Raw genomic sequence first — 24026 nt, 5'->3', positions numbered from 1 at the left:
GCAGGTGGATTTCTGAGTTCGAGGCCAGCCTGGTCTACAGAGTGAGTTCCAGGACAGCCAGGGCTACACAGAGAAACCCTGTCTCAAAAAACAAACAAATAGGGCTGGTGAGATGGCTCAGTGGGTAAGAGCACCCGACTGCTCTTCCGAAGGTCCGGGTTCAAATCCCAGCAACCACATGGTGGCTCATAACCATCCGTAACAAGATCTGACTCCCTCTTCTGGAGTGTCTGAAGACAGAAGAGGGCATCAGATCACATTACAGATGGTTGTGAGCCACCGTGTGGTTGCTGGGAATTGAACTCAGGACCTCTGGAAGAGCAGAAAGTACTCTTAACCGCTAGCCCCCAAGACCCTATTTCAAAAGAGAACGGAGGACTGGGGATGTAGCTCAGTTTGTAGAGTGCTTGCTTAGCACACACAGTTCTCATCACCAGAAAACTGTCTTGGCAACACTAGTCTAATGAGGTTGAAGATGTCTTCAGCCTCATTGTGAATTTGAGGGCACTTCAGGCTACATGTGACCCTGTCTCAAAAGAAACAAAAACAAGACACATGGCTTTGTCCCTGAGATCTTTGCTTTCAACCAGAAAGTCCTCCATTACACCTTTCACGACTTTTACAAATGAATCCATTCCAATTAAAATCCCCGAAAGTATCTCCAAGGCTCTCCCAGCATCTCTTCTTTGTGTTTCTTAGCCATTCCTCACTCATGGCTGCCCAGAGGTTTTCCCTCACACCTTTCATAGATTTCCCTTGAGAGATCTTCATAATTCCCAAAACAATTGTTTTACATTGCTTATATCAAAGTCTTTAATCTCTTCATGGACCCCCATCAACTCCTTCAAACATCTTTAGGACCCTCTTAGACACTCAAAAACAACTTAAAGATCTTTGAATTTGCCCTCCAATGTCCCACAGATCTCAATGCCAAGAACGGTCCACTGGGCAGGTTCCACGAGTTCTGGCGGTTAAATAATCTGTTCTATCCTGCTATGTACCCTAGTGAGATTCTTTGATCCTATACCTAGGGGCTTGACTTCACTTTTCAATTGGGAGCAGCCGTCAGAGGGCGGCAGCCACCATTCGACTGTGTTACTCCAGAAACTACCCTCTACAGTCGAGCGTGACGTGTCTGGAGGCTTCGCAAAGAGGGCGGAAGTACCTGTGCTTTGCCTTCTGGATAATGTAGTCTTTAGAGGCGCGAACCTTACCTTCTGTCTCCATTCCGTGTCCACTGAGAATTGCAGTAGGGAAATGACTGAGCAGACAGTACTGTAGGCTTCAGAAAAGCCCTATCATTCAGGACGAACACAGGCTGCGAGTAAAGTAGAGACACAGAGACTCCGTTTCTGAGGCACAAGAACGAGAGCTGACAGCATTTTGATCGCTGTCTCTGCTCCCCCTCTCCCCCCCCCCTCCCTCCCTCTCTCTCCCCCTCTCCTCCTCTCCCTCTCTCCCCCCCCCCGTTTCCTACTTTGGTGCGATTTTTCCCGGGTATTAATTGATTAACAGGAGACTGGACGTACTCAAGAAAGCTGAAACTCCTTCTTGTAGTCGGCTCCCTTCATTCAGAATATCTAGAATCCTGTAATTTAGGAAGAGGGTAGACGCAAAAAGTTGGGGTCCAGGACAGAAATTCTCTTTTTAAACCCTGCAGCTCATCTTCTTGGTCCTAGCCATATTGCTAGGGAAAGGTAGACATCTGAAAACAAATGTTCTGAGACATGGTCGGGACTGTTTACTGTACTAATCCTTTGAGAATGCAAGGAGACGTTATTCTCTTCTCTATATGTGGTCGCTTGGGACTACTTTTTCCAGCACTCACTTATCGGTTTAGGTCTTAGACCCAGGGATCAGAGGAGACATTGTAACACATTATAGTTTCCCTTGGGAACTATTGTCCTTAACCTTTCACCTACACTCTCAGCCACAGAACTCCCTTTGGACTTCAGCTCCCACCAAGCCCCAGAGCCTAGCTTCACGAAGAGTCCAGAGTCGACTGTGGATTATTCCCAGCATGCTTCTGGTTGCCCTTCCGCCTCGTCAATGGTGAGGCAATATTGAACTTCATTTCCCAGAAGACACTAGGCTCACCGAAGCGACGCGCATAACTCTTGGCGTCGACTACATTTCCCGGAAGGAACTGCGACGCTGCTAGCTGGCCTGGGAGAGCGCGACGCCTATTCCACTTCCTATCCTATGCCTTCCAGTTACAGTATCTACTTAAGGTTTGAGGAACATCTGATACTTCATTTCCTATAGTGCTTTATCAACCGTTCTACACCTGCAATGCGGTGAGGGCGTGGTGACGACTCCATTTCCCAGTGTGCTTCACAGCCGGAGTACTAAGTATTGACCGGTGCGGACTCGATTTCCCAGAATGCACGCGGTGCAGGAAGTCACCGACGGCCCACAGATTGAGTGGGTTGCTGGACTCCATTTCCCGGCGTGCATCAGTCTTGGATGCTGCTCAGTATTGGAGTGGCTAAGATTTCGTTTCTGAGATACCCTAAGGGACTTGCTTTTCCCTCTGTGTAGTGAGTGTGTGGCTCTGACTGTGTTTTTCAAAGTGCTTCCAAGTTGGCTTTTGGCAGAATCGGGTGACATTACCCAGGACTCTATTTCCCGGTGTGCCGCGCGAGCCGTCACACCCCGCCTCTAGCGGTCCACTACTCTGAGGGCTTGAGAACTCCAATTCCCACCGTGCTGTGCGGGGCGAGGGCGGTGACAACGAAGCCGACGGCAGAGAGACTTCATCTCCCGGCGTGCCCCGCGGCGGGCGCTGGGCCGGAGCCGGAGCCTGAACGGCGCGGCCTGGAAGAGGCCGGAGCCCAGGGGAGGCGGCGGCAGAGGCAGCGGCGGGGGCAGCCCAGGCAGCCCGAGCCCCGCGGCCTGGGCCTGCGCTCGGCGCCATGAGCGGCGGCGGGCCTTCGGGAGGCGGTCCTGGGGGCTCGGGCCGGGCGCGGACCAGCTCGTTCGCGGAGCCAGGCGGCGGAGGCGGAGGCGGTGGCGGCGGCCCCGGGGGCTCGGCCTCTGGCCCAGGAGGCACTGGCGGCGGGAAGTCGTCAGTCGGGGCTATGGGTGGGGGCGTGGGAGCCTCGAGCTCCGGGGGTGGCCCCAGCGGCAGCGGCGGAGGAGGCAGCGGTGGCCCCGGCGCGGGCACTAGCTTCCCGCCGCCCGGAGTGAAGCTGGGCCGTGAGTACTTAGGGGCGCCCTGTGGGGTGGTGATCTGGGTTTCCCAAGCGCATCAAACGGCGGTCAGATTCTTTCATGTACCCAGAGAGAAGCTCGAGGTCACCGTGGTGCTTTAAGCCGGGATCTGAGCTTTCTGTCTCCCAGATAAAGGAGTTTGGGGGTTTACCCATCACTTGGAGTTTAGATTCAGAATTACCAACACCCGAGAAACAGAGGTCACAGGTCTTATTCTTCCAGTTATCAAGGTCTCGAGTACTTGACGACGTTGCCATCCACAGGAGAATAGGATCAGAGGTCATAGTTACTTGCCAATTTGATCTAGGATTGTTGTCCCTTAAGAGACAAGAATATGATTGCTGTCACTATCCTGTATGAAAAGCGGGCTATTCATTTCCTTTCCATCAAAAATGGTGATTTGGATCGGATATCCTTTAGAAACACCGATTCAGGATTATTAATGTTTCCACAGAACAGGGCCAGGTTTAAACCATAAGGCCTGACATTATCACCTAACCCACTGAAAACATGTAGACTTATAGTCAGTCCTCGATGATGGCAGTAAATAATCACTATTGTTTATAGATAAGAATAGCTTGGGAGTAAACACGGGCTTCTAAGAAAGCTCATTGTCAGTTTTCTTTTAAAACAAGTTGAGGGAGCAGGGGTTCTTTAGCAAAAATGGAGTGGGGGCACAGGTCACACCTATTATAAAATATGGTTTTGAAGTGGCTGGTACTGGCTCTGAAAAAAATAAATAGCCATGTGGTATTATTTTTCACAATATCCCTCACTGTCCCCCTTGAAAATTGACTTTGTTGGTAACTTTCCTAAGGGGAGTGGGTCCCTAAGAGTGGCACCTAGGCTTGCTGCTACTCAGAGACAGGGAATTGGAAACCAAAGCTTTCCTCCAAAGGCACCAGGCCGGGATATACCTTCAGCAGCTGTGGAGACGAGCTGCTCCATTCTCAGGCTAGGCACTGCTCTGGAGCACACAGAGACCAGACCAGTGCCAGTCACAGTGTAGAGTAGTTGGTAAGAGTAACAGACCCCAACCCTCCCGTCCTTATCCCTAAGTGAGGGTCAGGGCAGTGGCTCTTCAGACCGGCTCATTTCTGTTACTTAGGAGCTCTGCCAGGAAGGGTTTAGAAGTCAGTGCTCTCTGGCTGTGAGGATTGACAGGGTTTTTTTTGAAGAAGGAACACCCCATAGTTTCTGCTCCTTTGTGTGGAAGGTGGCACCTTGTGCTGCCCTGCAGAAGGGAAAAAAGGCTGGGGAGCCTGGTGTGGCTGGATTCTACACCTGAGGTGTGGGTGGCCCCCACCAAGTGATTTCACTGCTATTTGCTAGAAGTAGAAATTTGTAGGTGCTTTATCCACCAATGGAAGATAAGTTTGAATGTTGGTGTACTGCTATATGGAAGACAGAATTCAGGGTTTCTTGGAGGAGGCTCTAGGACATAACCTCTCCCCATTCTTAGGCATTGAACCCAAGGTATTGGCCTTATGTGTGCCAGACAATTATTCTCTTATGGATAATATAATAATCACTGTCCTGTCCCTACAGTGAACTGAACAGCTTTCTCTCCCTGGCTAGAAAGAAAAGATCAGTGGATTGTATTCCCTTTGTTCCTTAGGTGACAGCGGGAAGGTGACCACAGTAGTAGCCACTGTAGGCCAAGGCCCAGAGCGTTCCCAAGAAGTGGCTTACACTGACATCAAAGTGATTGGTAATGGCTCATTTGGAGTAGTGTACCAGGCACGGCTGGCAGAGACGAGGGAACTGGTGGCCATCAAGAAGGTTCTTCAGGACAAAAGGTTCAAGGTAGCTTGGGGAGACTGGAGGTTTGGGCACGGGAGTGACTGCTGAGTGTGCCTAGCGATAGAGTTGGGGCCTGGAGTCTCATGTTCTCAATCTTACTCATTAATGTGTGCATATGTATTCTGTCTGTCTGTGAGTGTGGCTGGCATGTGTGGCCATGGTTTGTATGTGGAGGTCAGAAGCATCTGTTGGAAGCTGGTTCACCTTCCACTGTGGAATTCAGAGACTGAACTCAGCACTTCAAGCTCGCATGGCAAGCACATTTATATACCAAAGCATCTCACCAGCTGGAGCCTGGGATTTCATTGGAACTTAAGCATGGGCCCAAGGAAGGGGGAAGGAAGAGAATGATTTGGGGGAGAGGGGGACTATACATTCCAGAACAGCTGAGAGCTAATGTTTACTGGGCATTTCCTCAGTGTAAGTGCTTGACAGGCAAGTTTCTAATTTAATTTACCTGAAGAGTCTCTGAGGGCAGGTACTGCTGCCATTCCTGTTCTAAGTCAGCAGAAATGAAGCTGCATAGTGAGGCCCCTTTAGGAGTAAGCTCTGGCCTGTTTGACTCACAAGTCCTCCTCAACCCTGTGGTCACATCTCTTCCAGAAGAAAAAGGTTGGTAAGGCTGATGCTGGCAGCTCTGAAGGTGGTGCCCTTAAGGTGCTCACTAAGCCACATGTCTTGGCGCAGGGCTGTCTCTGGAGGGAAGCACATCTCTGCAAGCTAGCTGGAGCCTAGGGAGCCTTAGAGAGGAGAGGGGAGAGAGGGAAGTGGGGGGTATGTGGTGATTGGACAACTGTGCCAGACCACATGGGGCAGCGGGGCCAGGTCCTGGGCTGTGGATGCTCTTGCACAGGAAGAACTCTGGGGTGTCAGATCCTTGGTGGAGCTGAGCTGTAGAACTGAGAGGGATCTGGGGAGTCCTGAGGCCCTAGAGGATTGGAAAGAGTTCCTGGTATGGAGTAGAAGATGAGATTGGAAGTTTAGAGTCTCAGATCTAAGCTAGAGCTGTGAGTCCCCTGTACTTCCAGGGAAAGTGACGGGGGTCAGGGTGAACCAGGCAGTCACTTCCTGTCTACTGCTGCCTTTGCCAGTGTTGCGTGGTAATGTGTATGTGGTCTGATTTCTTTAGTTTTGGTGGTATGTGGGATTGAACTAGAGTTTCCCCCATGCTATGTGAGTGCTATACCAACTGGGCTAGCTAGATTCCTAGCACTCTTTATTTTTGAGACAGAGCTGTACTAAGTTGCCCAGGCTGTCCTTGAACTTGAAATCCTTCTGCCTTAACCCTCCGAGTGGCTGAGATTACAGACCAGCACCACCAGGCCTAGCTTCAGCAGATTTTTACAAGAGATGCTGAGGATTGACTTTATGAAGGAAGTAATTGGCCTTTACACGTCTCCGGTAGTCCGTAAAGTAGGTTGAAGTAATAAACACATTGGTGGCTCCGAACCCATAGACTTGCAGCTTCCATATGGGGGTAGGGGCCAGGGCCGAAGAAATACCCTCCATCTTCTGCCTCTCACAGGCCTTGGAGCCTTGAGTTTGGGACATGAAACTGCTCTACTAGCAGAAATAAGTGTAGGGTGGAGCTGAGGATACTGGGGGTAGGGGGAGGCAGGGGATTGGATGTCTTGAAACTCTCCCTTTTTCCTTAAGAACCGAGAACTGCAGATTATGCGTAAGCTGGACCACTGCAATATCGTGAGGCTGCGGTACTTTTTCTACTCCAGTGGGGAGAAGGTGAGACATTGGGGATCTAAGGTGTGTAGCCCTCCACACTGTGATGCTGTCCACTTTCCTGCCTGTCTTTCCCAGAAGGTCCTCTATGTCCCTTACTGTTCCTTCTTCTCTTAAACGCCTCACCTCTCTCCTTGGCTCTCCAGAAAGATGAGCTGTATTTAAATCTGGTGCTGGAGTACGTGCCCGAGACTGTGTACCGAGTGGCCCGCCACTTCACCAAAGCCAAGTTGATCATCCCTATCATCTATGTCAAGGTAGGCAGGCAGGCAGACTTCTGGAGCCCAGGGGTCTGGGGCCAACCATCTGGGTTCCTTCACTTCCGAGTTGGTCTTTGGAGGCTTATGTTCCCTAGCCTCAGTTCTGTAGCTTGCAAATGGGTTTGGCTAAGCCCAGGGGAGGATCAAGGCCAAGGGGGTGGAAAAGGAACTGCTCCACACAGTAGGACCAGTGTCATTGGGATGGGTGGGAAAGCATAGGGTGCAGTAAAGATGTGCCAGAAGAGCCAACAGACCCCTCACCCCATGTCACCTCTCGGCTGGCTCTCTGTGGCTTCAGCACCTGGGTGAGCTGACACTGATGCGGGCTGTGCATGTGGTTGCTGCTTACATGCTGGGAAGGGAGTTCTCCAGTCGAGAGAGCCATGCTGTGGCTGTTCATCTGCTCAGCCAAATGCAGAGCAGTTCCATAGACACGGCTGAGACCCAGGCCTTGCCTTTGAAGAACTGTTTGGCTGGACATGGTGGTGCACATCTTTTGTCCTAACACTCAGGATGCAGAGGCAGGAGGATCTCTTGAGTTCAAGGCCATCTTGGTCTACATAGTAAGCTCCAGGACTACATAGAGAGACCACCCTGTCTTTAAAACACAAAAGTGCGGTGTTTGGTGAGGTTACAGGCACTATCAAAGAAAATGACAGCCGAGGAGCTGCTGCTGTGTAGAGAGAGAGCGAGCCAGCAAGTGCTGGAAAATGAAAGCCCTCCTGACTGGCCTGGGGGTGAGAAAGGAAGAGGTGCTGGGGAGAAGTAGCGTCATGATGGCACAGGAGGGGTCCTGGAAGCAGCTAGAGTCTATGCTTCAGGTACTGCCTTAGGTCCAGGAGACTCAGGAGCTTAACTCCAAGGTCCTGGCTGCATGTTCTGGTGCATGTTTATAATCCCAGCGCTAGGGAGGCTAATGCAGGAGGATTTCAAGTTCAGGGCCAGCTTGGAATCCAGTCTGTCACCCTGTTTTGAAAGAAAAAAACCTAGAATGGTTCCAAGGGTAAGGTGTTTGCTGCTAAGCTTGAGGACCAATTCCTGGGACACAATGATGAGCCTGTACCAGACCTGATTGCCACTTGTGTTCTATGGCACGTGTAACTCCTCTCCCTCCAGAAGCAGTCATGCGCACACAACCAAATGTTAAAATAAAAACAAATCAAAACTGAAAACCTCACTTAGGTTCTGGTCAGTGGGAGTGGGCAGGCAGGAAATGAAGCTGGAGAAGACCTGTGCATGGGAGCTGCTGCCAGCGAGGGCGGGTGGGGACTAAGGCTCTCTACAGCTGACGGTTTTGGTGAGAGGGGAAGCAGAGTGCAGGGCCCACGGCCTGTGTTACAGCAAGACCTTTTGGTGTCGGTCATCATAGGGGTAACTGGAGCAGCATTTCCTCATGTAGGGGCCAGGCCCAGTGTCAGCCATCCTCAAGCTTCAGAAACTGGGGCCTGGCTTCCTAAAGTCTTCCATGTGATTGCAGCTGGCATTAAAGTTTGGAAACCAAGGGTTTACAACAGTTGAGGAGCTGAGGCCATGGGGCAGTCATCGGGGACATTGGCATAATATGGGTCAACAGTGTTCTGTGGGAAGCAGTGGTCTTGAGTTGAGCTGTGCCCTGCCTGTCCTAGGTGTACATGTACCAGCTCTTCCGGAGCTTGGCCTACATCCACTCCCAAGGTGTGTGTCACCGTGACATCAAGCCCCAGAACTTGCTTGTGGACCCCGACACTGCAGTCCTCAAGCTCTGTGATTTTGGCAGGTAGGTCTGCCCTGCAGCGTGTGGGGCGCCTGAAGGCATGAAAGAACCTCTAGCTTGCTTCCATGCTTAACCCTGCCCGTCTCTTCCCACAGTGCAAAGCAGCTGGTTCGGGGGGAGCCCAATGTGTCCTACATCTGTTCTCGGTACTACCGTGCTCCAGAACTCATCTTTGGAGCCACAGATTACACCTCATCCATCGGTCAGTTAGGGGAGGGGGCTGGGGAGTGACGGGCTTAGTGACTAGGGTCTACCAGCTGTCCTTTACTGGTGTTCCCAGGCTGAGGGGGCTGGTGGTGCTGCTGCAACTTGTTAGAGCAGCTAACCAAGAGGAAGCTGCTGGCAGCTTCCCAGGGGCTGAACAGCTGGCCACGACAGGGCTGGGATTTCAAGTCTGATTTGGCCCCAGAGTTCACCTCTGCTTGGAAACTCCCAGTCAGCCTCTGTTCTCAGGTAGAGGGAAGTTAGAGGGTGGGAGCCAGAGCTGTTCCCAGAAGGGTCTGGCCTGCTCCCAGGGCCTGCCCTTCTCTGTTTGAGGGTAGCATTCCCCTCTTCCAGGCTTGAGGGGAAGGCTGAAATGAGAGCATGTACAGGAAAGGAGGGTGAAGGAGTGTCAGCCTGAGGGGCTGGTGAGGCCCTCAGGTGGGAATGTGTACCAGTGCAGGTCATGGTACACAGCAAGGGAGGGCTGAGCAGGCCAGAGGCCAGGTTGTGAGCAGCTAGCTCAGGATAGAAAGCTTTCTTGTGGCCCAGAGCACATAGGTGCCAGTGGGCAGGGTCAGGCCATGTGCTAGTCTAGAGAAGGAAAGAAGGGTTCAAAGGGTTCATTGGGATCCCTCATTCCCGAGGGCACGAGGGCCATGAGCACACCTAGACTGAAGAACACAGCTTGAGACAGTGCAGTGTCTCTGGGATAGCCATGAGGAGCAGTGCTACTGCAGGGTGCTTACCTTTACCCTTCCCCTTCAGACGTGTGGTCGGCTGGCTGCGTACTGGCTGAGCTACTTCTTGGCCAGCCCATCTTCCCTGGGGACAGTGGGGTGGACCAGCTTGTGGAGATCATAAAGGTGAGTTTAAGGGCAGGGCCAGAGCCAGGGAAAGCAGGGGTGGGCCCGAGGAAAGGGGCTTTGTCTCAAACCCTCACTTTCCTCTACAGGTACTAGGAACGCCAACTAGGGAACAGATCCGAGAGATGAACCCTAACTATACAGAGTTCAAGTTCCCCCAGATCAAAGCGCACCCCTGGACAAAGGTAGGGGCAGAAATGTGGACTTGCACAGCATGGCTGAAGGATGGGTCCCCTTGGAGCTGCTCTGGAGACCTGGCTTAAAATCATGGTTGCAGAGTTGGAGAGAGGGCTCAGTGGTTAAGAGCACATGTTACTCTTACACAGGATCTGGGTTCAATTTCCAGCACTCACATGGTGGCTCACAACCACCTGTAAGTCCAGTTCCAGGGGATCCTTACAGGCATGCATGTGGTTAACACAGATGTGCACAGGCAAAACATTCACATACATTAAGTAAACAGATTGAAAAAGTAAAAATAAACTACCGTGGGGGTAGTCTCTGAAGTTATCCAGGGAGGCAGTCAACATTTTGTGATTGTGAAGTTTATAGAATTTTAAAAGTTGAGAACTCATAGGTAAATACAAGATTCCCATTTATATGGTGACAAGTATGCACCAGGAGTCATAAGTCATGGACCCTGAGCCAGCGCCCATCTCACTATGTCTGTCTCCTAACCAGGGAGGTGGGTGTTTGGGAAGCAGGCTGCCACAGGGGGTCACAGCACCTCTCACCTCTGAATCATCCCACAGGTGTTCAAATCTCGGACACCACCTGAGGCCATTGCACTCTGCTCCAGCCTGCTGGAGTACACGCCATCCTCAAGGCTCTCCCCACTCGAGGCTTGTGCCCACAGCTTCTTCGATGAACTGCGGAGTCTCGGAGCCCAGCTCCCCAATGACCGCCCGCTTCCCCCCCTGTTCAACTTCAGTCCTGGTGGTGAGCATAGCCTGGGGCCAGCAGATGTCGGGAATGTGGAGAGGCTTGGTGTTGAACAGGAATGGGGAGCTGAGAGGGTGCAAGGTGGCCCTGGCTCAGCCGGGTGTCTCCACATTGTGCCCTTTTCACTGTTACATCTAAGAGTCCTGTGGCTAAAGTCTCTTGCCAGTCACTGGGTCCTTGTTTGGTGCCCCATCCTAACCCTAACTGACTTTCCATAAGCTTTGTCTCTCCTTGACTGAATGTGTCAATTCTTGTCCCTAGAACTGTCCATCCAACCATCTCTCAATGCCATTCTCATCCCTTCTCACTTGAGGTCCCCAGCAGTCCCTGCTTCTTCCCTCACCTCTTCCTACACCTCGTCCACACAAGGTAAGCTGGGGAATGCGTGTGCTGTGGGTTTGGAGTTGTTGACATCTGATGGCACAGAAGGCATATTTTACAGTATGTCAGCAACCGGCTTTGCAGGGCGGTATTGCCCACACTTGTGCTTAAATGCCAACTGGAAGACCAAACATTTCTTTGGTCTGAACAAATAAACAAAAAGCTGCCCCCATTTGAAGATTGGGCCATTCTGGGTAAAACCCCAGACTCCCTGTTTCTTAGGGGAAGGTGATCAGGCTTGGCAGCCGGGTCTGCCTTTCTCCTGACAGCAGCTGGGGAAGTGTCCAGCTGCCCCGTCTTCCGTGGAGCCTGGCTCCTCGGTGTAGGCCACTTTGGTGTCAAGCTGGCCCTTTGGCATCTGAGTTTGTAACCCTGAACCCAGAGTGACAGCTGTCAACTTGTTGCATAGCGTTTTGAAGCAAGTTATTCTCTTGTGGTGTGGGGTGTGATGCAAAGGCCAACTGTCCCCTCTTCCCTCGCCTTCCTTCAGCTTTAACTGACGCTCAGACTGTCCAAGACTGGCAGACAACTGATGCCACAACTGCTACCCTCGCTAGCTCTTCCTGAGGGCCCCACTGACTACCCCTCCACGTCCATCTGGGAAGGCCCAAGTGGCGCTGGGAAGGGGGCCACAGCCCATCAAGCTCCTGCCCTGGCTGGGCCCCTAGACTAGAGGGCAGAGGTAAATGATCTACCCCCAGCATCTAGGCCTCCCTCACCAGCCTAACCTCTGTGTGGGCTTTTTAAAGAGGATTTTAACTGTTTGTGGGGGAGGGAGAGAAGGAAGGACGGGGTTTGGGGGTATGAGGACCCTTCTACCCCCTTGGTCCCTCCCCTCCCCCAGGCTACCACTCCTTCCCTTCCCCCTCTCCCATGTCCCTTGTAAATAGAACCAGCCCGGCCCATCTCGTCTTCCCTTCCCTGGCCCCCTGGGTGTAAATAGATTGTTATAATTTTTTTCTTAAAGAAAACGTCAATTCACACCATCCAACCTGCCCCCCCCCCCAGCTGTACCCCTTCTTGTCCTCTGCTCCCAAGGCTTCCTCCCTCTCCCCATCCTAGAAGGAGGGGAGTAGAGTCCCTGGTGTCTTAGTTTCCACAGTAAGGTTTGCCTGTGTACAGACCTCTGTTCAATAAATTATTGGCATGAAACCCTTCTTCCCGTCTGGCTGCTTGTTTCTACAGAGGGAGGGAGGGGTTCAGGGTTTGCAATGAGTTCCACTTGAGGCAGGGGGATACTGAGAGGCCAGAAACCCTTGTGCCCTTAATGCTTGACTACCACAGACATGGAGCCTGCCCACTTCCTGGCACAAACTCTGTGTTAGCATCCTGGGTGCTGAGTGAGCGAGCCTGGATGATGGCCTCTCAGGTAGACTCAGTGGGATGGGTACCTATGCAGATGGGCAGACTCCTAAGGTATAAGCTGCCCTGTCTGAAGCATGTTGCCCACCTGCTTTATTTGTCTTACGGGTAGTGGGAAGGTGGAGGTTGAGAGTTTAGCTCTCTTCTCTCTTTCTCTCTGGTTTTGAGCTGGTCTTCCAGCATAGCTCAGGCTTTCCTGGAACTCAAGATCATCTTGCCTTAGGATCCCCAAACACTGCGCTTACAGGCTTGTGCCACTCTGCCTGGCTCTTTCCCTTGACTTTTAAAATATGCTGGAGCCAGATGGTGAGAACCCTGGGCAGAAGGAGATGGTATCTCTACATGGTGCCAAGCAGTGAGTGGGTAGGATGCTCTAGAAAGAGAGGGGACCTGGGAGGGAGCAACTGTGGGTCCTCCTGATGGATTCTACTGATGCAGAAAAAGTAATTTTGGAACATATCCTTGAGGGGAGGGAGATTTGGGGCCCTGCTAGATGCTGACGTCAGCCCCAGGGGCACCTTTCTGCTCTGCAGGACTGATCTCATCCTTCCATCCCAGCCAGTTAGGAAGCAGGGTGAGCATGGCTGCTCTGGGTCAGGGCTGGGCCAAGTGTTCTCTGTGGTCACTGAGGGGTCAGGTCTTACTCAGAGCAATAGAGATGGGTCTAAGAACAGCACTCTCATCTCACGGTGCCCCCACCCAGCCCGAGACCCTGGGTACAGCCAGGATGGCACACAGGTCCATCTCAGGACTGAGGGACAGTAAGTGTCCTGCCTGATACTGCAGTTGTAACTGGACGGCCTGCCTGAAAGGCTATTTTCCTCTTGGGCTGGCAGTGTCCTACTTTTACTTCAGGAACTGGCACCACTAGGAAGTCTCTTCGCAGTTCCACTGTCCCTGCACATCCCCACCTCAGCCCCAGGACTCCTCAGACCTGACTCTCCTTTAGCCTGCCGCACCATGGCGTGTGAGGGAAGCTTGGGCACACGGGCTGAGTGGGCCCCAGGCAGCACTGTCTGTATAGCTGTCTGTATCCTGGGCTGAGCATGCCTGGGTGTGGAGCTGTGACTGGTTCCTTCCTGGGCCTTTAACGTCCCCCAGGCTGGGCTGAGTACGGGGGTTGCCTACAGAGTTCATACTGCCAAAACTGAAGTGCAGCAAGCCTCATGAAACTAAGTGCCTTCCTATACCAGGGAGAGCTAAGTCCCAAACACCCCAGTCCAGGAGTTGGGGGGAGTCTTAAGCAGAAGATCTTAAGAGGTATATGGGAGTGTCTGGCACAGGCCTGGCATATGGTTGGTGCTCAATAAAGGTTACCTGATGTTGCTGAGCACCGGGTGATGCCGTGCAGAGCCTCGGCAAACCCCGTTCTGCAACGCAGTTGGGAGGGACTGAGACAGATCCCATCTCTCGTCAGAGCTTCCATTTCATCTGGGGCAGGGGAAGGGAACAGGAGGAAGCCTGAGGAGTCAGCAGTTAGGAGAGGCCAGCAGGGTGGACCCTCGCGTGTGGGTGCCAGGTTAGCTTGCCAGGAGGGGTCCTCTTCTCCCCTGAGGTGCCCAGACACAAGCTGGTAAGCAAACCCCTTTTCTCATTGCTCTTGCACCATGTCACACAAAGGCCGCGTCCAACTGCAACAGTCCGCTCGCCTCACTGGCCCCAAGTGCCGCCTGGCATAGCTGCAGTGTGTCCTCCAGTGCCAGCGGTTGGGATGTCTCGATGATGGCGATGGTCTCTCCAAGCTCTGTGCACATGATAGTCTGCTGAGGTTCAGGGGGTGGGGGTGGGACCGGAGAGGGTGATCTGGGAGGCTGCAGTGTCAAACTCCTTGCTCGGGCATGGACCCTCTGATGCAACCGAAGGCCTGCCATGGCGCGGAACCAACGGCCGCAGGTCCCACAGTAGTAGGGGCTCTTGTTGTAGAGACCCGTGATGGGAAGGCGAGGGGCGCGTGCAAAGGCCACAGGCCGAAGGTGTAGTCGCCGGTGCTGCTGCAGGTTGGAGCTCTGTGTAAAGCGCTTGCCACAGTCCAGGCACTGGTAGGGACGCACTCCTGTGTGGGTCAGCTGGTGGCGGCTGAGGTTGGCTAAAGAAGCAAAGGTCTTGCCGCAGGAGTGACACTGGAAGGGCCTCTCGCCCGTGTGTGTCCGCAGGTGGTTGCGCACATGGACGAGCTTCTTGAAGCCCTTGCCGCAGACCCCACACCTGTGTCGGCGTTCAGGGGGGCCGTGCACGGCACGCCGGTGCCTGGACAGCCTGGAGGCTGAGGCGAAGGACTTGGGGCACTGTGGACAGGGCAGCTGGGCAGGTGGGGGCGGGGGTGGGGGCGTGGGCTCAGCTGGAGCTGGGGAGACAGCTGCTACCCTGGTGGGGGTTCCGCTTTTCCCAGAGTGAGTTCGTCGGTGGTACAGGAACTTGGTCATGTTGCTGAAGGTCTTGCCACAGCGACAGCGGTGCAGTGGGTTGGCAGTATGGGCCCGCCGATGGGCCACTAGTGTGAGCTCAGTGCCAAAGCCACGGCCACAGTCCACACAGAGATAGCGGGCTTCCCCACGGTGCAGCCTCTGGTGCTGCTCCAGAGAGGCCGCCTTCTTGAAGACCTTAGAGCAAGTGGTACATTCATGGGTGCCACCCACGTGCGCCCGGCCGTGAGCCACCAGTCGGTTCGCTGAGCTGAAGCTGCGCTGACACTGGCTGCAGTGGAAGGCATGGGTGGCTGAGGCTGGGCCGTGAGATGCCCTTTGGTGTTTGCGGTGTGCCCCTGAAGAGGTACAGTGCTGGGGACAATCCCCACAGCTCTGAGCCGAGTCGGCCGTGGACTTGTTGCCTCCCGTGTCATCAGCAGTGAGCTCTGTGGACGCTTCCTCCTCATCAGTCTCTTCATCATCGTCGTCTTCCTCCTCTTCCACCTCCTCCCCATCTTCCTCCTCCTCTTCTAACCCATTGTGCTCTTCTTTCTCCAGGGAGTCAAAGTGGGTGCCCTGATGCTCCAAGAACTCCTCAGGGGTGGCACAGAGGGTGGAACACTCGGGGCACTCGTAGGGCTCCATCTTGACTTCTGGTGGCGGTAGGGGTGGTGGGGGTGGTGTTGGGGGAGGCAAAGGAGGCGGTGGCTCGTCCGCTGCACTGGAAAGGTGCTGAGTTTTGCGATGAGCTACCCACAGCTCAGGTGAGGGGAAGAGCTCCTGGCAGTCTCCACACTGGTACTGGATCTGGCTTGCAGACTCCTGCAGGTGGGCATCCTGGTGGGCGAGGAGCTCGCTGGGGGAGAGGATGAGCTGGCTGCATTCACCACACTGGAAGGGTCCCTCCCCAGTGCTAGGTACCAGCTCAGGCTCCAGGCCTATGTCCTGGGTGGTCAGCGTCTCCTCCTCGGACACGGTGAGCAGGTGCTGTTCCTGGTGAGAGAGGACTTCCTCCAGGGTGTTGTAGAGGCTGCCACACTCAGAGCACATGAACTGGTGGTGCTGGAAGAAGAGGGACGAGGCAAGGGCCTCTCCAGAGGTCATCTCAGTCACGGCTGTCGCCATCTCTGCCAGCTCTCCTGACATGGCGGGTGAAATTTCCACTGCTCCTGGTGACTGTGTTGGTATCTCAGCTGCCTCTGCCACCATCTCTGCCATTATGGGGAAGGCTGTGCTTGGAGAAAGAAGGGCAGAAGCCAGTGGCACACCAGGAACCCAAGGGGAGTGTAGGATGTCTCAGGTGCAGCTCTCATTCCATTACTCACCAGTCTGTCAGTCAAGCTGTAGTTCAAGGTTTATGCCTCAGCCTTTCATGGTCCCATGTCTGAGTCTGTCATAGCCACTGTAGTCCAGTATCTGCAAGACAGTATGGACACCCTGCAGCCTGGCCTCTAATTCTGCCCTCTCTCAGAAGCCCAGTGACACCTTTTGTAAGAACACACACAATCTTCGCATTCTCTGTCTCTCGGTCTCTGTGCTTTTTGGCCCCTCAGCCTTTACCCGTGCAAGTTCCTCTCCGTGTCCCACCTTTCGTCCTCCCCTGTACCCCACAGCAAAGCATTTAAGGGGACAGTGGGAACTAGACGTCCCTCAGCTCCAATCTGAGCTCTCCCACTTTACCTCCTCTCCCTTGACATCAATTTTCTCACCGGTAAAATGGAACTAAAGTCAGACTGACCACAAGGCCCATGGCAGGCCAGGCACTCGGTTAACAAACACCAAGGCTTGGGTTTGTTTGCAACTTAGGCTGGCCTCCAACTCACTGTGCAATAGAGGGCAGCTTTAGAGCCATCCTGCCTCAGCCTCCCCAGCAGTGGGATTCTGTATGTGCACTTCCACACTTGCACCAGGGATACAAAACTCTCCAACCTTACAGTCCGAGCCCTAGGCTTTTAGTCTGGTCTCACCTTAATCCAGCCCCTTTCACACATCAGGAGCCTACAGTCCATTCCACGAACCCTCCTTAAGCCTTCTGCTCCAAGCTCTACCGTTTAAGGAGATTTTATTTACTTTATAATACTTCTTTTTTTTTTTTTTATTGGATGGTGGGGGGGAAGCATGTATATGGAGGTGAGATAACAACTTGNAGGATCTGGTTCTCCCACCATGGGGGTTCTGGAGTCAAACTCAGGTCATCAGGCTCAGTGCCAATTGCCTTTACCCACTGAGCCATCTTATAGCCCCTCCCACCATTTTTTGTTTGTTTGTTTATGTTACTGTGTGCCTGCATGCATGAGTACACGTCATGGCATGCATGTAGCATACAGAGGATGACTTTATGGCGTTCGGAGCCCATTCTTTCCTCCCAGTGTTATGCGGATTCTGAGGATAAAACTGGGGTCATCAGGGCTGCACGGCACACACCTTCACCTCCTGGGCCAGCAGGATGGCCCGTTTTTGTTGTTGCTGTTGTTTGAGACAGATTTTCTCTGTGTAGCCCTGGCTGTCCTGGAACTCAGATCTGTAGACCCAGCTGGCCTTGAACTCACAGAGATTCACCAGCCTCTGCCTCCCAAGTGCTGGGGTTAGCGTTGTGTGCCACCAGCCTTGTTTCTTCTGCCTCCCAAGTGCCAACGGCCATCTTCCTTACCTCTTTACTTGTGCCCATGCCAGGAGCATGGAGACTTTAGCTGGTAGCCCTGGCACACAGGCTGCTCATGTACTGCTCCCAGAGGGCAGGGATCTTAGCCCCTTCACCACCGAACTGTTTCTAGTGCCAAGAAAGGTGCCCAGCACACAGTAGATATACAGACTCATCCAGTGACAAGCTAAGGCTCCCTATAGACAATGTCCTGGGACCTTAACCATCCCTGTGTGCACACTACACGTCTACCCATTTTATGCATTTCCATGACATACAGCCCAGCACAAGGCCCTGTTATTAGTCGACGACCAACAGACCATTCGCGGATAAATAACTTGCTAAATGTTCAGAAACCAAACTTTCCTTGTCTACCAATTCCAAATACCCCATTAAGTGGGTTTTGTTTTGAAGCATCTCATCATGTAGCCCTGGCCTATCTAGAACTCACTATGTAGGGCAGACTGGCCTCAAACTCACAGACATCTACCAGCTTCTACCTCCCCAGTGCTGACACATAGTGTGCACCACTACACCTGGCTCCTCATTAATCTGAACCAGTCCATAAAGGATTTTTCTAGAAACAATCAGATGGGCTAGGGGTGGGGGAGGTTAGCATTCTGCCTTAGTTACAGCCTCACTGACAAGACAGAACTCCCCTGGCTTGGATCGGAGCATGCTACATGGCTTGTAGCAGGTAAGGAGTGGATGCACAAACTTTACAAAGCATGGATGTGCTCATACACAGAAAAACATGGTGCATAGGACCCAATCCTATGTGTTCTCTGAATTTCATCCAACACAATCCTTCCAAAACTCACTTAATTTGCACACAATCCTAATAACAATGTCCTTCTAGATAGTAGCACAGGTATCCGGAAATGGACACTTTTGCACCTGCGTTCTTTTCCCTCCCAGTCCTACACCGAGTCAGGGGGTAGGTGGAATTCAGCTAATACCTCTGTATACAGAAAGTAGATCTATCTAAGCACCTCCACCAGGGGCCTGAAAGTTCAACTTTCCCGCTACACTGCTTTTTTTTTTTCCTCCTACCAGATTCCTCTGCTCTACAGCGTGAGAGCCCCCTGCAGGGGTGGGGTGTGCAAGCGAGCTCAAGCTGAGGCCAGCACACAGCAGGGGCTCCAGCGACGCCTCTAGGGCACACAGGAAGGAGCTGTCGATCATCCCGCGCTGCTCCAGCCCCAAGCGCAGGCCCCAAGGCTCTCCGACCCTGAGCGTACCCTTCCCTCTTCCTCCACTCTCTCCCTACACCCAGCGCTCTCTTCCCCGCCCGCCCTGCGGCGCCCTCACCCATCTCTCTTACCTCCAAGCAGCCCCTGCCGCTCTTGACACAGACCCTCCACTCCAGGAGTGTGGGACCCTTCACTATCCACGCCTCCCATTGGGCGGCGCTCTCAGGAGAGTCAGCCAATCAGAGCTGGTAGCGCAGGGCACGCGCCCTCGCGCCTGCGTGTTGGGAGTCAGGCGGGGCTCCGCGAGTTTCTCCACGCAGACACCAGTGCCCCGGAGGCGGTGGCCGGGGCCAGGAGAGGCGCCTGCGCACTTCTCCGGGGCCGCTCCTTTTCCTGCTGTTTGAAAATTCAGCGGAGAAAAGTGTGCATCCTGATAGAGCGAGGTCACAAAAATGAACCTGGCGGTGCGAGACTTTGACAGGTGTTATCTCGTGGCAGAAGAGACTGAGCGTCTCTGACAGCGTCACTAAAAAGCCAGACACACTTGTACTTTTCCTGGGCCGCCTCAGTTTTTGCTTACGTGCAAAGTGTACTGGAATCACATCTCCTGAAAGGTTGTTGAAGGCACTGGATTTTGTCATACGTGTAAAAAATGTTCGGCTCGGGGCCTGATACACCGTAGTACTCACTATAGCCCACCCACCACAGAAGCTTTCCCGTCTATAAATAGCTTCCCCTTCCTCCCATTCTTTGCCTGATTCAGTGATATTCACACAGAGGGCCCATACCGTGGACTCCACTGCCATCCGTTTCACAGGCGGAAAAACTAAGGCCTGGAAAAGGGAAACACAGTCAGCATTGAGCCAGAGCCTCCGCCCCTTAGGGAGACAATTCCGGGGGTGGAAACCAGTCCTAGAAGAGACCTGTCTTAGGCACGTGCTGGCCCTGACCTTTAGTCACCTAAGTGGGGAGGAGGAGCTACCGTCACGCTCAAGGCCTCGTGTAGGGGACATGAAGACACCCTAGCCTCCACTTCTGTGACAGGATTGCTCTCATAGGTGCAGGTTGGGGGTGGGGGGCATCTGGGTGGCTCAAAAGGGCACAAAAGCGATAGTACAAAAGCTGTTTTAACCGTGGGTGTGCGTGTGTGTCTATGACAGGAGGTGCAGATGGATGTCTTCGGAATGTGCACACAGGGGTGGCAAGGTCTATTGAGATTTGGGAAGAGGTGTCATTCTGCTGCTTGCGACTGGAGGATTTATAAATTGGGGCTGGGGAGCTGTATGAGGAAGAATTTCCATGTAGGATCTGAAACAGCAGAGTTGAGTTGTAGGTTCCTGGTTGCCACCTAAGAATGGGGCATACTGTATTACAAGTCAAGATTATGAGCCTTGAGAGCTCCAGGGAGTCGGGACCCTCGTGACTGGTTTACTTTGCGCTGGCAGCTGTTGGCACTGGTCATGTGGGTGTCTAGGTCGCGATCAGGAGGAAGAAGCAGTCTGTGGGATGAATAATTCCACCAGGTCGTGTCATAGGATTCAGGGAACACGCACCGAGCCTGAAACCACCCTCAGGCCAGGACACTGTGAGGCTTTGCTCCTGCGCAAGCGCAGCACGGGAGAGTCCGGACGCTAGGGTTAGGGGCGGGTCAGGAGTCCTGGAAGGGGTGGAGCTTGGAGGTCTCATTCTGCGCTTGCGCTGTAGGGGCGTGGCGGTCGCACCTGCGCGAGTTGGGCGAAAGAGGAGGAGCGAGGTGACGCAGGCGTAATAATAGAGAAGGTGCCAGAAAGATCCAAAACAAGTGGCTGCGGCCGTCGCCCAGAAGTCATCGGACGCTGGAATCTGGTGAGGATAAGAGAGGCCTAAAGGCGACTGGTGGAGGGTAGCTGGGGCCACTTGGGTGCTCGGGTGAGGGCAGGATCGATCGCCCTTTCAGGGAGAGGGGTCGGATTTAGACAGTAACCTGTGTGGCGCTCAGGGTTGTCTTGGTCGGTCCCACTTGTAGGGGCCCAAGGGTCACTTTTGAAAGGTATCACTTTGGGTGGGGAGTTGGAGCTAGCTGGAAGGTACTAGTGGACAGAATCCGAGGGCTACGTCCGGACATTTGCCATCCAAAGTCACCGGGCAATGGACAAGGTGCCCTGCAATGGGCCATGTAGCTCATTCGAGCTGATCGCCTAGGTCAGTCGGTGGCAAGTTCGAACCGTACCACCCAGAGAGGGGCATCTGGGCTTGGCCCTCCCGACAGGTCTGTGGACCGGTGGGGTCTAGCGTCTCGACCTGTTACTATGGGATCTCGGGCGATACCATTCCTGTCCGTGGGAGGGAGAGAGGTTGAGACCGTTGAGGGTGTGGGGGCGACTCTGCCCGGAGACACCTCGCGGGGCCCACGCTCTGGCCTCTGTGTGCTCTGAGCCACTGTGTCGCTGACCACGACCTCCTCCCCGCCGTGTGGGTTCTAGGCCCTGGTTCTGAGCTTGTTCCGCACCCCTCCCCTGGGAATGGCGTTGTCCGGGTCGACCCCGGCCCCGAGCTGGGAGGAGGATGAGTGTTTGGATTACTACGGCATGCTGTCGCTTCACCGTATGTTCGAGGTAGTGGGCGGGCAGCTGACCGAGTGCGAACTGGAGCTCCTGGCCTTCCTGCTGGATGAGGCCCCCGGCGCCCCCGGCGGCCTGGCCCGAGCCCGCAGCGGCCTGGAGCTGCTTCTGGAGCTGGAACGCCGCGGGCAGTGCGACGAGAGCAACCTGCGGCTGCTGAGCCAACTCCTGCGCGTGCTAGCCCGTCACGACCTCCTGCCACATCTGGCCCGAAAGCGGCGCCGGCCAGGTAGGGTTTGAATAGGGGGTTGCAGAAACACCTTGCTCCCTCTGGGCCCCTGTACTTCCCCCGATAAGGATTCCAGTCTCCCCTATTTCACAGCGAGAAACTCAACAGTGAGAGGGTATGGCTTAGGTAGAAGTGAGCTTCTGGGATTCCGCCATATCAGTAATGATTGTGGCCACTGTTTGTGGAACTTTTTATGCCAGGCAGAGGTAAACCTTTCATAGGAAAGGTTTCATAGGCACTGTCACCTGCCAGGCGCCCCCCCCCGCCCCCAGGGAAAACAACAGGTTTAGAGACCCTGGGTACCTTTGCAGCATGTGAGGCCACAGAGAAGTTACAGCCAAGATGCCAACTCCGCGAAACTTGCATTAGCGGAGGAGTCAACTAATAGTAAATAAGGAACTTAGCTTAGGTCATAGACTGAGAGGGATAGAGTACCCCAGATTGAGGGGAGGTAACCTAAAATTGGGTAACAACGAAGGAATACTTTCCTAAGAAGGTGGCATTTGAAATGGGGTAGGGGGGGCGTGAAAATGTGTCACACGCATAGCATATGTAGCAAGGATTCAAACTTGCCTGGCCTGTCTCCAGGGTTGAGGCCCTTGATTCTGGGGTACAAGGGGAGGAGCTGGGAGGGGAGGGGCCAGGAGCCTGTCTGTAGTTGGGCTCCTTCTTGAGGGATACTGTGCAGAGGTTGGGAAGGGGGGAATCATGAGCTTTTCTGTCCCATAAGAAGTCTGTGGGATTTGTGTAAGCAGAGGGTCACCTCTAGGAATAGGCTGTCTGCTTTCAGAAAAATACTGTCTTGAGTGTCACCCTCAAGAAGCAGAGAGGCCTACTTATATATCATGGTGCTCAGGAGTGAGCTAGAGATGGGGGGCAAGGGCTATTGCAGGAACCTGGGCTACTGAAAGAGGAACCCTGGCAGCTAGAGCTGTTGACAGGGGTTGAACCGCACCATGTCCTGGGAGACCTTTGAACAACCTCTGGGCGGGAGGTGCTTGAGGACGCTTGAGTATTTGGGTGTGACCTCTGAGCGACTGGGTCAGGCATCCTGTGGCTGGGCATTCTTCCTAGGATGCAGGGCTGGGAGGTGAGGAAGCCCCGAAAGCTTCTTCCGTTCTCTTTCCCCAGTGTCCCCCGAGCGATACAGCTATGGCAGTCCCAGCTCTTCTTCCAAGAGGACAGAGGACAGTTGCCGGCGTCAGGGACAGGCGAGCAGTTCTTTGGATTCTCCTCAGAGTCAGTGGGACACAGGTGAGTCTATACTGTGACTAATGTCCTGCATCCTGGTCCATCAAGGAAATGGCCCGCAGGGTTCTGTATTTTGCGGTGTGCCTGTGTTTATTATTGCTATCGGAGGAAGGAGAAGCATGTGTCCTGAAGCAACAGGGTTGTGTCACAGGGACTCACTCAGCTAGCATCAGGTTATGGCCTGTGACCCAGCAGTCATGGCTGGATATATTACTGAGGCTTATTTTATGGTTAATGCCTTTAACTTGTTAAATTATTGTATTCTAGTCAGTGTATACACACATGCACATCCCTATTTTTTTTTTCCCTTGGATTTTCAAAACAGGGTTTCTCTGTATAGCCCTGGCTGTCCTGGAACTCACTCTGTAGACCAGGCTGGCCTTGAACTCAGAAATCCACCTGCCTCTGCCTCCCGAGTGCTGGGATTAAAGGCATGTGCTGCCACTGCCCGGCCACATCCCTGATTTGTAATTATGGAAAACTTCAAAGATTCAGAGAAGTTAAAAGATAGTACCGAGAGGCTGGAGAGATGGCTTGGTGGTTAAGGGCACTGGCTGCTCTTCCAGAGGTCAAGGGTTCATTTCCCAGCACCCACATGGCAACTCACAACTGTCTCTATCTGTATGGGATCCAGTTGCCTCTTCTGGTATGAAGACAGACATGCAGACAAAACACCCATATACACAATATGAATAAATAAAGCTTAAAAAAAATAGCACAGAGATGGTCTTCACTTAGATTGAGGGATGACTAACATTCTGTGACACGTGTGTGTGTGTGTGTGTAATTCTGAGGTTTTCATTGAGCCCTATGGAAGTAAATTACAGCTATCATTAGACCTGTCTCTGAATTAGACAGCATAATATGAGAATAAGATTTCCTCCTAAGAAAATGGATATTAATTCTCTGATCTCTTCATAGTCCACTTTCCAGCCTCTTAAAATCTGTGAAGTTTTGGAGTCTGTTAATATCGTTTGATGTATATGTAGCTTAAAAATAATAATTATTATTTTGAGGTGGGGTGTCATTCTGTAGCCCATGCTGACCTGGAACCCACTTTGTACCCCCAGACTCACCTCTAACTAAAGCAGAGGTTCTCAACCTGTGGATTGAGACCCCTTCATAGGGGAGGCCTAAGACAAAGAGAAAACACAGACATTTGCATTACAATTCATAACCGTAGCAAAAT

General features: G+C 53.2%; 3 protein-coding genes across 5 annotated transcripts; 2 read left to right on the top strand and 1 right to left on the bottom strand.

Moving 5' to 3' along the window:
* Nucleotides 1-2726: 2726 nt before the first annotated feature.
* Gsk3a (glycogen synthase kinase 3 alpha) lies at nt 2727-12313 on the top strand. The gene is made up of 11 exons (XM_021218887.1): nt 2727-3198; nt 4832-5019; nt 6673-6756; nt 6900-7010; nt 8639-8769; nt 8862-8968; nt 9736-9833; nt 9923-10018; nt 10586-10772; nt 11037-11144; nt 11647-12313. The coding sequence occupies exons 1-11, from the start codon at nt 2916-2918 to the stop codon at nt 11721-11723; spliced, it is 1470 nt and encodes a 489-aa protein (XP_021074546.1). The 5' UTR covers nt 2727-2915; the 3' UTR covers nt 11724-12313.
* Znf526 (zinc finger protein 526) lies at nt 12306-18958 on the bottom strand. Of its 3 annotated transcripts, none has more exons than XM_029531826.1 (3): nt 18889-18958; nt 16249-16339; nt 12306-16157 (listed from the first exon to the last, which is right to left on the bottom strand). In XM_029531826.1, exon 3 carries the CDS (start codon nt 16139-16141, stop codon nt 14129-14131), a length of 2013 nt encoding a protein of 670 aa, XP_029387686.1. In that variant the 5' UTR covers nt 16142-16157; nt 16249-16339; nt 18889-18958; the 3' UTR covers nt 12306-14128. The 3 variants fall into 3 exon arrangements, with proteins under 3 accessions (XP_029387686.1, XP_021075179.1, XP_029387684.1); XM_021219520.2 differs by having other exon boundaries at nt 12306-16152; XM_029531824.1 differs by having other exon boundaries at nt 12306-16339.
* Nucleotides 18959-20512: 1554 nt separating this feature from the next.
* LOC110336818 (DNA-binding death effector domain-containing protein 2) lies at nt 20513-22999 on the top strand. Its single transcript, XM_029532205.1, has 3 exons — nt 20513-20602; nt 21220-21586; nt 22718-22999. Exons 2-3 carry the CDS (start codon nt 21259-21261, stop codon nt 22855-22857), a joined length of 468 nt encoding a protein of 155 aa, XP_029388065.1. The 5' UTR covers nt 20513-20602; nt 21220-21258; the 3' UTR covers nt 22858-22999.
* The last annotated feature ends 1027 nt before the right edge of the window (nt 23000-24026 follow it).

Source organism: Mus pahari, chromosome 19, assembly GCF_900095145.1.
Source record: "Mus pahari chromosome 19, PAHARI_EIJ_v1.1, whole genome shotgun sequence".
Taxonomy (NCBI): domain Eukaryota; kingdom Metazoa; phylum Chordata; class Mammalia; order Rodentia; family Muridae; genus Mus; species Mus pahari.
This window is presented reverse-complemented; position numbering and strand designations above follow the sequence as displayed.

Bases quoted from the DNA above. Each gene is read 5' to 3' on its own strand.
- Gsk3a (XM_021218887.1), top strand. From the start codon at position 2,916: ATGAGCGGCGGCGGGCCTTCGGGAGGCGGTCCTGGGGGCTCGGGCCGG. The intron at 3,199-4,831 runs GTGAGTACTTAG...TTTGTTCCTTAG, and splicing joins GCCCGGAGTGAAGCTGGGCC to GTGACAGCGGGAAGGTGACC. The intron at 7,011-8,638 runs GTAGGCAGGCAG...TGCCTGTCCTAG, and splicing joins TCCCTATCATCTATGTCAAG to GTGTACATGTACCAGCTCTT.
- Znf526 (XM_029531824.1), bottom strand. From the start codon at position 16,141: ATGGCAGAGATGGTGGCAGAGGCAGCTGAGATACCAACACAGTCACCA.
- LOC110336818 (XM_029532205.1), top strand. From the start codon at position 21,259: ATGGCGTTGTCCGGGTCGACCCCGGCCCCGAGCTGGGAGGAGGATGAG. The intron at 21,587-22,717 runs GTAGGGTTTGAA...CTCTTTCCCCAG, and splicing joins CCGAAAGCGGCGCCGGCCAG to TGTCCCCCGAGCGATACAGC.